The sequence below is a fragment of the Fusarium redolens genome (genome assembly GCF_020744475.1).
Source record: "Fusarium redolens strain MPI-CAGE-AT-0023 chromosome Unknown BKA55scaffold_1, whole genome shotgun sequence".
NCBI lineage: Eukaryota > Fungi > Ascomycota > Sordariomycetes > Hypocreales > Nectriaceae > Fusarium > Fusarium redolens.
This window is the reverse complement of record NW_025763664.1, coordinates 5,262,045-5,275,214: the sequence shown is the minus strand read 5'-3', so window position 1 is coordinate 5,275,214 and position 13,170 is coordinate 5,262,045. Positions and strand designations below refer to the sequence as shown.

Genomic DNA, 13,170 nt, shown 5'->3' with positions numbered 1-13,170 from the left:
GGGACCCTACGCCTACGTTTAACCTTGAAGATGGAAAGGAGCTGCTTCAGTCTGTTTTGCGCATCAATCACAGAAAAGATGCCCCAAGACACACCCGCGCGAGTAAAAGTCGACTTGGCTTAGACGCGGCACTTGAGCTACAGAATAAACGCACAAATAAGCTGCTCACAAAGGCCAACTCTGAGACCAGGGGCACATGCGTCATGAAACAGACAGAATCTGCGGCGCATGAAGACAATTGATTTTCTGGTATAGATCCTGCTTATTCTCTTCATCTTCATCTGTCTTTCTCATCCCACTTGCCGGGGTCTTGGTGTGGCTGGCCTGGTCCTAGATTTGCGGGGTGAAGCATACATACCCTGGAATAGACTGGACTGGATTGGTTCTCGAACGACTGACACATACAGTGACTAGAGTGGTTACTTCGGGGAGCGTCGGCCATTACTTTAGTGTCCTTTCTCTCTTTTTTCTTCTTTTGGCTGAAAGTTTTCATGATCAGATTTGTTTCACTGAAATATCCACTCGTCATATGTAATATGCGCACCGCAATAATCGGCAATGATGGTAATATCATCAACCATGACTTATATCACTCTATTCAGCTACATACCAAAGCGATACGCGATCAGATTTAGTTTATCCAGAATATTGTTCCTTCCCATGTAATTATGAACCCTACATACTTACATATGACATCCATCCTCCCCCAATATCCATCCAATATGCCCACCATCTCATCCGCCGGGTGAATGCCATTCTAGGCCCCACCAACGGCGGCATAATCTGGAAGGCAGAGAAGAAACTGGGGCTGAACTGGGCTGGTTAATACGACGATTCGCTCTCTCTGGCTCGCATGATGGGCTCTAGGCCAGATATTTGCCGCCCTCACACGCCTCTACAGTACCTTTGGGGGTTACACACCCCGGAGCAATCCCATGATGCTGCACCAGATGCTGCAGGCTTTGGGGAGTGACATTCTATGACCCGAGGAACACGCGCACTCATGTCAACGCTATTCATGGCCTTTCTCTTATGGAAGGCGTAGCGCTATCAAATGCCATGCCATACTACGTAGTATGGACCTTGCCCCTTGCTTGTCATGCCGCACCCATGAGGGCATACGATATCTGCCTAGGTAGCTACCTCTGAGGATAATATGTACAGTAGCAACATGTGTTCTTCTTAGCATAAATATAAATACTACTGTCCCCTCCTCTGAGCTGTCTTTCCCATTCTTTTCTCCTCTCCTCCTCTCTCTACTCTATCCTATCAAACCAACCACCACATCTCTTACACATCAACAACCGTCACAATGGTCAACGTTCCCAACATCAAGCTCAACAGCGGCTTTGACATGCCCCAGATTGGCTTCGGCCTCTGGAAGGTTGAAGACAACTGCGCTGATGTTGTCTACGAGGCCATCAAGGCTGGATACCGTCTTCTCGACGGTGCTTGCGGTATGTTTCTCTCCAAAACCCCCAATTGCCTTTACAATTACCCGTCGCCAACTTCAATTACACGGCCATGATCCCATTGCATTGTGCCCCTCCCTAGATAATCCTTGTCTTTCTGCCCCTCATTTTCCCTGCCAATTGTCAATTGCACCGAGAAAACAGCCACATTACCCCTGCAAAACTACCCCTCCACTACACTTGGAGCTTCACCCCACACCACGATAGCTTCATGACTTCTCTTTTTACCCGGACAAACCAAAATTCACAGAAGTTCTAATGAATTTTTCACAACAGATTACGGTAATGAGAAGGCCTGCGGTGAAGGTGTCGCCCGCGCTATTAAGGATGGTATCGTGAAGCGAGAGGACCTCTTCATCGTCTCCAAGCTCTGGCAGACCTACCACGACAAGGAGAACGTCGAGCCCATCACCCGCCGACAGCTCGCCGACTGGCAGATCGACTACTTTGACCTCTTCCTCATCCACTTCCCTGTCGCCCTCGAGTACGTCGACCCCGAGGTCCGCTACCCCCCCGGCTGGCACTACGACGACGCTGGCACCGAGATTCGATGGAGCAAGGCCACCAACGAGGAGACCTGGGGCGCTATGGAAGGCCTCGTTGAGAAGGGTCTTGCCAAGTCCATTGGTATCTCCAACTTCCAGGCTCAGTCCATCTACGATCTTCTCAAGTACGCCAAGATCCGACCTGCCACCCTCCAGGTCGAGCTTCACCCCTACCACCAGCAGACCGAGCTTGTCCGCCTCGCCAAGGCTGAGGGCATTGCTCTGACTGCTTACTCTTCTTTCGGCCCTGCTGGCTTCATGGAGCTCGATATGGACATTGCCAAGTCTGCTTCTCCTCTCATGCAGCACGAGGTCTTCACTGGCCTCGCCAGCAAGTACAACAAGACCGCCGCTCAGGTCCTCCTCCGATGGGCCACACAGCAAGGTCTTGCTGTCATCCCCAAGAGTACCACACCCGAGTACATGGCCCAGAACTTTGACTGTGTCGGTTGGGACATTGATGAGGAGGACATGAAGCGCATCGCCAGAATGAACCTCAACCTCAAGTTCAACAAGCCCACCAACGTAAGTTTTCACTCTCAATTAATTGCCAAAGACAATACTAATATTTTCTAGTACTTCCCTACCGAGAAGCTCTGGATCTTCGCTTAAATAATGACATGATATGATAAGTAAAAGAAAGATGCATTGGAAACATGATTGTTTGGGATATTTGGCGTTTGATGACGATGGGCTGCATTTTGTAGAACCGCAAGGACTTGATGAGACGCTCTCATAGAATACAAAAGACAGTTAACCCTTCAACAAATTGGTCACTCTTGCGTGGTATGATTATCGTTTTGGGAGATGATTGCTCCATGATATGACCAAGACTGAGCAGTGCATAACTGCCTGTAGCCTCGGTAACTCTCTGTTTGCTCTAGAACCTTGTCTAAACTGTAACTCACATAAAGCTTTATCTGTCTTTGAATCAACCATTTATTGAATGCACCATTGATGCCACCCCGAATATCGAAAAAGCCAAACTCCATTGCCTTAACGCCATGCTTTCTGTGACGCAGCCTTCAAAAAGTCGAACTTATGTTCGAACGAATGCTGCAAAAAAGGTTAGCGATAATTCTTAGAATTGTATGATTCAGTGCAAACCTACTGGCATCAATCTGTTTGACCTGCGGCAACGTCATTCGGATCCTGTTCCTATATGCCACTGGCTCCTGCAGTTGCAGCGGGTTTCCTTCAAAATACACCGTCGTCAAATCTTTCTTATCGGCAAGATATTTGGCAACCTCCTTGTAATCGCCGATGAGGTTATAACTGGCCCACAACTCCTCAAGCTCAGCAAGTGACTCAAGACCCTTGATACTGGTGATCTTGTTATTCGAGATATCCAGCACATGTAGTTTAGGGTTGTGTTCAAGGCCTTCTAGAGACTCCAACATGTTGTGTGAAATGTATAGCTCCTCAAGTGTGGGAACGTCCTTCAGTGGTGACAAATCGCTTATACGGTTGGACTGAATGCTCAGTAGTCGAAGATTAGGCAAACCACCAAGACCAGTGAGCTCAGTAATCTTGTTCTTCGCCAACCAAAGCTCTTCGATCGCCTTTAAGGAGTCGAGGTTTTTGATTTCGCGAATACGGTTCGATCCAAGCTCAAGAGATGTCAACTTATCCAACCCCTCCAGCCCCTCGATTTTGCTAATCTTGTTGGCGACAAGGAACAGCTCCTTGAGTTTTGTCAAGTGGTTGATATGCTTGATGTGCTTGATCTTGTTGAAGCTCAGATCAAGGCTCGTGAGGTTTGTTAAGTCGTCGAGGCCGCGAATGTGCGAAATGAGGTTGTCGTAGAGGTCAAGGTCTTCGAGGGTCTCGGCTAAGGCGGACAGGCCGTCGATTTGCTCGATACTGTTCTGGCGAAGGCAGATACGGGCGACGTTCTTAAAGCGCTCAAGGCGTAGAGAGGAAATCGAGGCGATTCGAGAGTGAGAACACATAATTTCGTCCGTCTCGGGGTCTTCGTCATCGAGGAGATCTGCACATGTTAGTCAGAACTGTCCATTTTTGTAAGTTGATATGCAGCACATACCCTCATCAGCGTCGATCTGCTCTCCCTTCATGACATTCTCATCGTCAGAGTAGTCAGAATCGGTGAGAGCCTCTGGGTTTGTCATAGAAGCCGACTTTGGCACGCGAAGCTTGCCATCCCAACCCTTGCTGTTCCTGAGGCCAGGGCTTGACTCGCCGTCCGGACGTGGTGAAGGCTTATCGTTGTCACTGGGGGCATCGATGTGCGCGTGGCCGTCGTTTTCTTTATCGGTAGATCCAGGCATGGTTGTGGGCGTTGAGCTTAAAAGCACGAGACTGGGCGATGATGTAGTTATTCACGAAGATGGACGGTAATGGCGGGGCAGATTTGATCCAAGTTTGTAAGCGAGTTTTGAGCCTAGCGAGAGAGACGTTGTCGATTTGAGATTATGGGGGAGAGGTTAGGTAAAGAAGAGAGGAAAAAGGCGAAGGATGGGATTTTCAGGAACGTGATGGAGGCGGGAAAAAAGCTGATTAAAAGCTGAGAAATTGACCTGAATCGTTGGGTGCTTTCCACTTCCACTTTGGGCGTCTGTTTATGGATGGTTGGTTCCTGAGGTGCCTTACTTTACCTGCAGGACACAACAGCAAAAAGTTTGGCGGGGGCTTAAAACCGTTGTAACTTTATAGGTGACGTTATGGTATCACCTCAATAATCAGATCATAGAGACATGAGACAGATCAAACGGATCATTCTGTAAAATATCTGCCTCTATTGATCATAAATTTAGTAAAGAATGGTAAAGACTTGTAAACTTTATGAAGATTTCTGTGAGATATTTATAAACATTTTACACCCTAAACTGCATACAATGAAGTCAGATACATCTCACCATCAACTTGCTCCCTCAATTTTACTGCACATCATCCCCAATTCGCACAGTCGCATATCCCTCAAGCCCAGTCACGTTCGAACATGTCATAAACCTAGACCCCTTGCACCTAACTACATCAATCCACGTTTCTTCCTCCACTTGTCAGGCGCTTCTTTGATCGCCAACTCCGATGGCCTCGCATGCCATCACCATATCGGCCATGCGCTCGCGAGGCGTTTGCATGAGGACTCGGCCGCGTATATGGACACATGCAATTATGAGGCCTCATCTGGGCCGCGCTAGGTCCCTGCATGTTGCGCCTTTTCTCATGCCGCCGTTGGTGTTTACTGGCTTGTTTGTGGCTTTGTGGAGTTGGAAGTGTTTGATGATGGTTCTGTTCCAGAATATGATTATCTATAATCCTTTCTTGCCACCCAATTCCCGGAGTTTGACCATTGAGGAGTTCTCCCGCGACTGTGGACGTGTTAAATGGAGGGAAGAGAGAATTAAATCATTGGATGGAACAGAGATTGCTTTGTGTGTAGCAGATGTTCCCCCAGTATCTCAAGTAAGTGCTGGCAAGACAAAGACACCAGTTTACATCCTCTACTTTCAAGGTTTGCCAATCTTATAGTCTCAAACCGCACAGCAACTTATTCAGGGTTTTAGGGAACGCATCGTCGTTGCCGCCTAGATTACCAGATCTGTCTTGGATCATACGGCGAGCACACGATAATGAACCCTCAGTCAACTACACACTGGTTTGTCTTAGTTATCGAGGGTATTGGACATCTCATGATCGACCATCAGAACCAGGAATAGATCTTGATTCGCAAGCAGCACTACAATGGATAGCTCAATTGCATGAAGGCAGATCGAAAAATGCTGATCAGGAGAAACCAACAGTGCTACTCTGGGGACAGAGCATTGGTTGTGGTTTCGCAACCAATCTAGCAGCCAAAGGCCAATTCCCTCCCAATATAAAACTTAACGGTCTTGTTCTGGAAACACCCTTTACAAACGTCCGAGCGATGCTCCAAGCATTATATCCACAGAAGTGGCTTCCATACCAATATCTCTGGCCGTTTCTCCGAAACCACCTGGACAGCTGGACCAACCTCGGCATGATAGCCAAGAGATTCCCAGATACGCCACCGGGGATATACATAGTGGAAGCCGGCAAAGATGAGCTTGTACCTGCCAATCATGGCGAGGAACTGCTTCAGCGATGCCAACAGGCTGGACTCCCGGTGGAGCGACAGAAGGTACGCGGGGCACTTCACAATGAAGCCATGGTGAGAGTCTCGGGCAAACAAGCACTTGCGCAGTCCATCTCGACGGCTGCAACACGGGCACGGGAACAGGACTTGTTAAGAAAAGGAGAAGATGTGAACAATGCAGGGAAGGGCTAGACTTGAAACTGGTCAAGTTGAGGTGCAAAACGTTGAAGTCTCGAGTTCTCTGGCGTGAATTCGGGACATGTCGGTCATCTGCAGCCGTGGCGTACAGGGATCTTGAGTGTGTGTGACAAGAAATGCCGTCACAGTCAACCGTATAACGGGCATTGTCACCGTCGATGCCCTCAAATCTCAGGGAGTCCTCATCCGAGCCTCGCACTAAGAGTCACTAGAACCCAACAGGCTGTATCGAGTGTGGAGGTGTTGGGGAGCTATGTCAGGTACCTTACCTTGGTTCCCCTGGTTAAATCACAAATCATACCCACCGACGAAAGACTAAAGATCCACTATCAATTAAAACAGCATGGGGTTAAAGGGAAAAAAGTTGTTTGCAGTAGAGAGTGTGCTTGGAGGGGAGAAGCCATTTTGTGAAGTCGTGAGAATTAGATAGACGAGGAGGCCTCGTAACGGTCATACATCATCAACCCAATTGAGTACAAGCTTCAATTGATCTCAATTGATTCTGCAAGAGCTTACGATTCAGATGATGCAAAAAATGACGAGGCTCGACCATATTTCAAGAGCCTTGCAGCTCCATAGCCGAGCATGCGTTATCATGCAGTACCATGAGCTTGAGTGCTTCTGCCTTGAGGAGTTCCCCATTCAGCACGCAAGGTCCCCATAATTAATCATCCCAGCACCACCAACAGTGAAGCACATGCTGTATCCGTACCTAATTTGTTAGGATGCCCTCCCCGAGACTTTGGTCGGCTTCAATTAAGTCAAACCGCTAACAAGGCCCCCTTACATTTAAGTCCATGCTTTCGTTTGTTTTTCCTTTTCCCAGCCCCTTTTTCTCTGTGAGTCCCATTCAATCCCTGCCATTATTTTAACGACAGACGCCCTTGAATTAATTAAGACACTCTTTTTGCGTCACGTGCTCTGGTGTCAATATCGCGTTCCCACTCTTCCACTATACACGTACACCCATCTTAGCACACGCGTCTGGGTCACTACCTATCACCACCGACGGGGCTGACTCGCCTCATGCAAAGGAGAAATGGATGGAATGGATGGCTCATTAGCGGGGGTAGCACTACATCAGGCAGCCCATCTCATACTGTTCCGCACGGAGCATGCATCTCAAGTTATAAAGATGGTGTGTCTTCTCGCATTTCGTAGTTTTTCTTGTATCCTGAGACGAATCAGAAGAGTGGTCATTTCCAATCACTATTTGAACCTGAGGTAGGTTTCAATTTTCCAAGATACCCAACGATATTCTTCCGGCGTCTTCTTTCATCTGCCTCATTCTTTTATTGTTGCCTCGGTTCTGTCTCTGCCTGCTTCGCCGTCCACCTCGTTATCGGCCCAACGAGTATAAAACACCCAACGATCCCATCGTTTAATAATTAAAAAAAACATCTACTTTCACTCGAAACCTCCATCAGAAATCACCAACATGTTCTCCTCTTCCAGACGCCATGAGAGCTCAAGCAAGAGCTTCTCAAAAAGCCACAAGGCCAGCAAATCGAGTTCTTCTTTCAGCAAAGACAGTGGCATCACCAAGCGAAGACATGAGTCTCGCCATCGTCGACCAACGATGACTTCTATGACCAGTGCCAGTGGTGATACTATGATGGAAAAGTAAGTCATCATTTCTTCAATCTCACAAATCGCCACTTACACGATTCAGCAACAACATGGCCTCACCCATCGTCACTCTCGTGGTTGGTAGTGAACAACGCCTTTTCGCCGCTCACGAAGACGTTCTTGTCACTAGCCCTTTCTTTAATAACGCTCTACGAAATGGATACATGGACGTCGCCAGCAAACGCATCTCTCTTCCTGATGAAGAGCCTGAGATTTTCAGCTCTGTTCTTGAGTTCCTCTACAAGGGAGACTACACTCCTCGTCTCGTTCACAACAAGCGTCGTAACTCGTATGAACTTGAAGCTGCTAGCGAAGAACAGCGTGCTGCTGTAGAGAGCACGGTTTATCATCGTGGTATCGATGGCGATCTTCTCAAGGATACTGTCATCTACTGTGCGGCGGAGAAGTATGGTCTTGATGAGTTGAAGAAGCTATCGCTGCGAAAGCAAGGACTGCGTATGTTTTCAGCCTTTCCCTTTTCAAACTTTTGCTGATGACTTTTTCAGAATCCGGAATCCAGTGCAGCACCATCCTTGCTTCAGCAAGATATGCCTATGCCAATACTCCTGATACTGACTCCAAGCTCCGAGCTCACTATCTTGCACTCATCATTCGTTCACGAAGCACTTTCAAGAGAAGTGGAACCATGCAACTTGAGATGTACAACGGCGGCACTCAACTTTTCTTTGACCTTTTTGTCGCTCTTTGCAACCACGTCGACGACATCTCTACTGCACAGTGAGTCTGAGTCTTAACATCCAGCTCATAATAAACACTAACAAGACTACAGAAACACTCCTCGCTCAAACCGCCACTTCTCTTAATACCCTTTCATCAACCATTGGCTTTTACACCCTTCTAATGAAATATGAATATCCTTTCTCTTCGATACAAGGCGCCGACTTCACAGTACTGACAAATACCATAAAATTAAAGAAATACCGGGGTGGAGTTCAGGTGCTTTATTGATGCTTTGTTCACGGAGTTCTAACGGCTGAAATTTGGCGTGGAAATTTCTTTTCTGTACAACTATTCTTCTTACTGGCCCCTAGAGGGTTCAAACATTTTGGAGCACAGGGGTTTTGGGACTCGGCTTCGCTGGACGCAAGCCTGTTGGTTGGTATTGGGGTTTTCACGATGCTTTTGTACTGAGGATACCAAGACTGTCATCTGAGATGGATGGGCCAAAATATGTATCATTATTCACGACGCTCATTTTCACGAGCTTGAAGAGAGCGAGCTTCATGTCTTACATTGCTTTGTTCGCTGTTCTTCCTTCAGTGAGATTCCAAAAGTCCCGTTGAGAACGTCAAATGAGGCGTCCAACAAGGTTTGCCAAGGACCAGTCACATCGTGAAACACAAGTCGCTTATACCGGAAGAGATCCCCGGTTGTGAGTCACGCTGTGGGATAAGTGCGATCTAACTTGCGAGGAAGCAAGCGAACCATGCAAACTGCGAGTGTAAAATGTCGGGTGCTCAACAACGTCTCGCATCTGACAAAAGGCCCGGACTGTCCGACCATGGCCATCGACAGTAAACAAATGACGGGAATGTGCTTTTTCTGAAGCATCAGCAGTTGAGGGCCAACAAGGACGAGGGTGCAGGCTCGAAGTTGCGAGACGCAAGGGTAGTTCACGGTGTTATTCTCAAGCGTGAATATGGTGCAAAGATAACCTTAAGAAGCAAGGACGTCAAACCAGCGCAATAATGAGCTTGGGCTGAAATTGGCAAACGCAAAACAGACATAGCTGAAACTGTTCTATGATTTGTTGGCGCCAGCGTCATTCTGACGGTTTCGGTGTCTATTCACTCTGCCTCATGCTACTAGACTCTCTTATAGTAGTAGTCGTTAGTTTAAGAAATGCAGCTAAACTCTCAAGCTTCTCACACGTCCGTCAGTCGTGTCTCAGCCAATGGCCTTGGCCTGCAGTCTCACAATCCTGTGCCAGGGAAGGCGCCTTTCTTGGACAACACCACAATGCCTCGTTCTCGTGCGATATAACCTTTCATAAGTTCCTAAACAAACAACTTAGTGACTCAGATCTTTGTAAGGCTGAGATGGAGGGGGTGTAGATAAAGAGCGTGAATGCCCCAGGCAGACACTTGGCTAAGGCAGCAATTTGGTGACGAGTATATAGTCAACTGACTGCCACGCATATGCCAACGACAACTCTCAACCGTTTTAGACCAGAGAAGTAACGCTGGGCCGAAAAGGCAGCCCGCACCTTATCCACACGAAGGATCCGTTAACTTACCTTGTAAATCATATTGGCCAGCATGCACTCGACTTCATCCGGGTCGACCATATGACCACTTCCCATGCTAACTGCAGCCTGGAACTCGGCTACAGGTATTCTTGTACGACGAACCGGGGTTGTCTCGCCCTCTTTTGGTTCATCAAAACCACCAGCAATGAAGACCTTACGTAGTAGGTTACGCAAGGCGATGTCTCGGCCCCTTTCGAGGGTAAGGTAAATACGCCGTTTGACGAACTCAGCCTCACCATCTTGTAGAGCCTCATCGAAGGCTTGTAGGTTACCAGACTTGATGCAACTGGCTAGAGGAAGGAAGAGTTCCTGTAGACGAGGATAGTTCTCGAGAAGGGCTTTGGTAGGAAGGACATGACTGGTCAGGAGTCGGCAAGGGATGAGGTAGGTCAAAATTCGTCTATCGCCATATCAGCATATATTTTACAGCTTATATTGATACTTCACTCACTCGGATTGACGGAGAGCGTCTTTGTGACATAGTTGCCACGCTTCATTGAGATGGGACTCGGCCTGGAATACTATTAGACAGTGGCTTTGACGAGTAGTAGCACACTCACCTTATTGTAATTCTCCTCAAGGAATAGCAAAACGCCCTCGTAAAACTTGAAGGTCACTCTCTGGGACTTTGGGAACATTTCCAAAGGCGGCATATCGCCCTTGTCATTGTACACAGCAAGCGTCTTAAGAATAGTCCGCGACAAGGAAGCCGAATTCAACTTGAAGTAGGTTTTGAAAAGAAGGTTAATAACGAAATAGATTCCCCATTTCCTTGATTCCTCAAGGGGTGCTCTGGACTCAATCAGCCAAAAATCAACGTGCCAGAATATGATAATCATACCTGTCATTTAGACAAAGCGAAAAAATACGCTTGAGATGTCCTTCGCAGTCTCTTAATTGAAGTTGCTTATCCGTTTCTGGGTCGAAATCGTCCGATATCAACGAAGCTCCGGGACCGGTGTCAAAAGTCTTCGCTTGGCGCTCCTCGTCGGATTTGATCGCAAATAATCGTAGGTACTTGCCCACCATGTAAAGGGAGGGGATAGTCCACGCTTCAAAACCATGTGAGTTGTATCCACGGATGAGTACGGAGGTCAGTTCCTTCCATGCCTCGTACACTTTAGTCCATGTTGACTATGACAAGGATTAGTTTGGTGCTCTTAGAGACATACAAAGCCTCATACCTTTCCGCTCTCTCCCGCCAAGATCTCAGCGATAGCTTTCCAATATGAGGTGTACACCTCAACCCAGCCCGTTGTTTCATCATGGCTCATCTTCCGTCGATGAGATGTACTGCTCTTGACGAAGTGCTTGATGTCGCCTTTAACGCTGTGAGAATTCGTACTACGCCATACAGCCATGAGGCGATGAGGGTCATCTGACGGAGCAACAGGCGATAGTGTTTGCGCGAGTTTGTAGCCATTTTTCTGGGAATGGGCTTCCGCAAACTGATCGAAGAGAGTATTCATGGTTCCTGTATTAGACACGCAGTACGCTCAGTGAGAGTTCTGGTCTTCAATCAAACTGAGCATGAGCAGAAGCAAAAGTAGCGATAGTGGTTTAATCAATGACTAAACAATCCAGTGACACGTTTGGGATACGTTGTTTGTATTTCCAAAGTTTGTGATGATACAAGTCGATTGGCCTCTCACTCTGTCGTTGAACTCATCTTCCTCCTTCTCAACTTCTTTGAGCTGCCCGCCTGCGATTCTGATTGGCCATTGGACCCACTGTCGTCCAGAGCTCCTTCTTTGGAGCCGCACGTGACGCTCTACTGAAGTGGGACTCGGTTGACCAATCGCTGTTGGGGCCTAAGCCCTCCGGAAGGTACGACCCACTGTCTTGCCCTCCTAATCGCACACAATTTTATCTTGCGATCTTGCAAACTTGCCATTTACTAACCTTCCAGTCAATCACCAGAAGTCACCGTAAGTGCATACCAGGACTCATACAGGGAAACCCACTGACAAGTAAACAGATGGGTAAGCAGTTTTTCTATTTTATGCGCTCGATTGCAACGATGCCGCCCGCCGGAGGATTATGACGACGAAAAACAAATTTCGATATTTCTTCACAACTTGTTACGAAGGGGAGATAGGGACGAAGGACCACCTCTCAGCTACTACGGAACATCGACAACTGCTCACACAATTTTCGATGTGTTCGCTGAAGCGGGGCTTGTCAAAACCTTGATCGAAAAGCCAAATTCGAATTTCAACACCTCGACCTACCACAAGCAGCACGCCCTCGAAATTTCGATTTGATCCTCCGGCTCGGCTCGCGGCATCACAACAAACAACTATCACCTGCAACGTCTAATACTGACAATGTCTTCAGGCCGTCTTCAGGAATACGAGGTCATCGGGCGCCACTTGCCCACCGAGGCTAACCCTACCCCCGCCCTCTACCGCATGACCATCTTCGCTCCCAACGAGACGGTCGCCAAGTCCCGATACTGGTACTTCTTGCGCGGTCTCAAGAAGGTCAAGAAGGCCACTGGTGAGATCGTCAGCGTCAAGACTGTACGTAGCAAGAATTCAAACGATGGGAAACAACGGGCCAGGCTAACTTGGATAATCAGATCCACGAGAAGCACCCCCTCAAGGTCAAGAACTTCGGTATCTGGATCCGATATGACTCTCGTTCCGGCACGCACAACATGTACAAGGAGTACCGTGAGCTGTCCCGAACAGATGCTGTCGAGTCTCTCTACTCCGACATGGCCGCCCGCCACCGTGCTCGTTTCAGGTCCATCCACGTACGTCGAACTCAGTCAATCAGCTACTTGTCACAGACACTAACAAACCCCAGATCCTCCGCGTCGTTGAGATCGAGAAGACCGAGGACATCAAGCGACCCTACATCCGCCAGCTGACCCAGAAGGGACTCAGCTTCCCTCTCCCCCACCGTATCACCAAGGAGAACACCAAGAAGCTCTTCAGCGCGAAGCGACCTTCCACTTTCGCTTAGAATGATTTG

General features: G+C 48.0%; 6 protein-coding genes across 6 annotated transcripts; 4 read left to right on the top strand and 2 right to left on the bottom strand.

Annotated features, from left to right (window-relative positions):
* The first annotated feature begins 1,231 nt into the window (after positions 1-1,231).
* On the top strand, positions 1,232-2,812 carry BKA55DRAFT_56695 (NADP-dependent oxidoreductase domain-containing protein). Its single transcript, XM_046192682.1, has 3 exons — positions 1,232-1,457; positions 1,749-2,542; positions 2,594-2,812. Exons 1-3 carry the CDS (start codon positions 1,313-1,315, stop codon positions 2,627-2,629), a joined length of 975 nt encoding a protein of 324 aa, XP_046057416.1. The 5' UTR covers positions 1,232-1,312; the 3' UTR covers positions 2,630-2,812.
* A 230-nt stretch (positions 2,813-3,042) lies between these two features.
* Positions 3,043-4,305, bottom strand: BKA55DRAFT_497231 (uncharacterized protein; the record flags this gene model as incomplete). The annotated part of the gene is made up of 2 exons (XM_046186448.1): positions 3,043-4,007; positions 4,062-4,305. The coding sequence occupies 2 exons, from the start codon at positions 4,303-4,305 to the stop codon at positions 3,043-3,045; spliced, it is 1,209 nt and encodes a 402-aa protein (XP_046057415.1).
* A 760-nt stretch (positions 4,306-5,065) lies between these two features.
* On the top strand, positions 5,066-6,287 carry BKA55DRAFT_496843 (Alpha/Beta hydrolase protein; the record flags this gene model as incomplete). The annotated part of the gene is made up of 2 exons (XM_046186401.1): positions 5,066-5,492; positions 5,545-6,287. The coding sequence occupies 2 exons, from the start codon at positions 5,066-5,068 to the stop codon at positions 6,285-6,287; spliced, it is 1,170 nt and encodes a 389-aa protein (XP_046057414.1).
* A 1,444-nt stretch (positions 6,288-7,731) lies between these two features.
* Positions 7,732-8,746, top strand: BKA55DRAFT_683703 (uncharacterized protein; the record flags this gene model as incomplete). Its single annotated transcript, XM_046198540.1, has 4 exons — positions 7,732-7,916; positions 7,966-8,378; positions 8,429-8,660; positions 8,713-8,746. 4 exons carry the CDS (start codon positions 7,732-7,734, stop codon positions 8,744-8,746), a joined length of 864 nt encoding a protein of 287 aa, XP_046057413.1.
* Positions 8,747-9,675: 929 nt separating this feature from the next.
* BKA55DRAFT_56537 (uncharacterized protein) lies at positions 9,676-11,885 on the bottom strand. Its single transcript, XM_046192535.1, has 6 exons — positions 11,376-11,885; positions 11,033-11,325; positions 10,752-10,983; positions 10,643-10,704; positions 10,180-10,591; positions 9,676-9,940 (listed from the first exon to the last, which is right to left on the bottom strand). The coding sequence occupies exons 1-6, from the start codon at positions 11,658-11,660 to the stop codon at positions 9,857-9,859; spliced, it is 1,368 nt and encodes a 455-aa protein (XP_046057412.1). The 5' UTR covers positions 11,661-11,885; the 3' UTR covers positions 9,676-9,856.
* A 633-nt stretch (positions 11,886-12,518) lies between these two features.
* On the top strand, positions 12,519-13,161 carry BKA55DRAFT_498508 (ribosomal L18ae/LX protein domain-containing protein; the record flags this gene model as incomplete). The annotated part of the gene is made up of 3 exons (XM_046186559.1): positions 12,519-12,713; positions 12,773-12,949; positions 13,003-13,161. The coding sequence occupies 3 exons, from the start codon at positions 12,519-12,521 to the stop codon at positions 13,159-13,161; spliced, it is 531 nt and encodes a 176-aa protein (XP_046057411.1).
* Between the last annotated feature and the right edge of the window lie 9 nt (positions 13,162-13,170).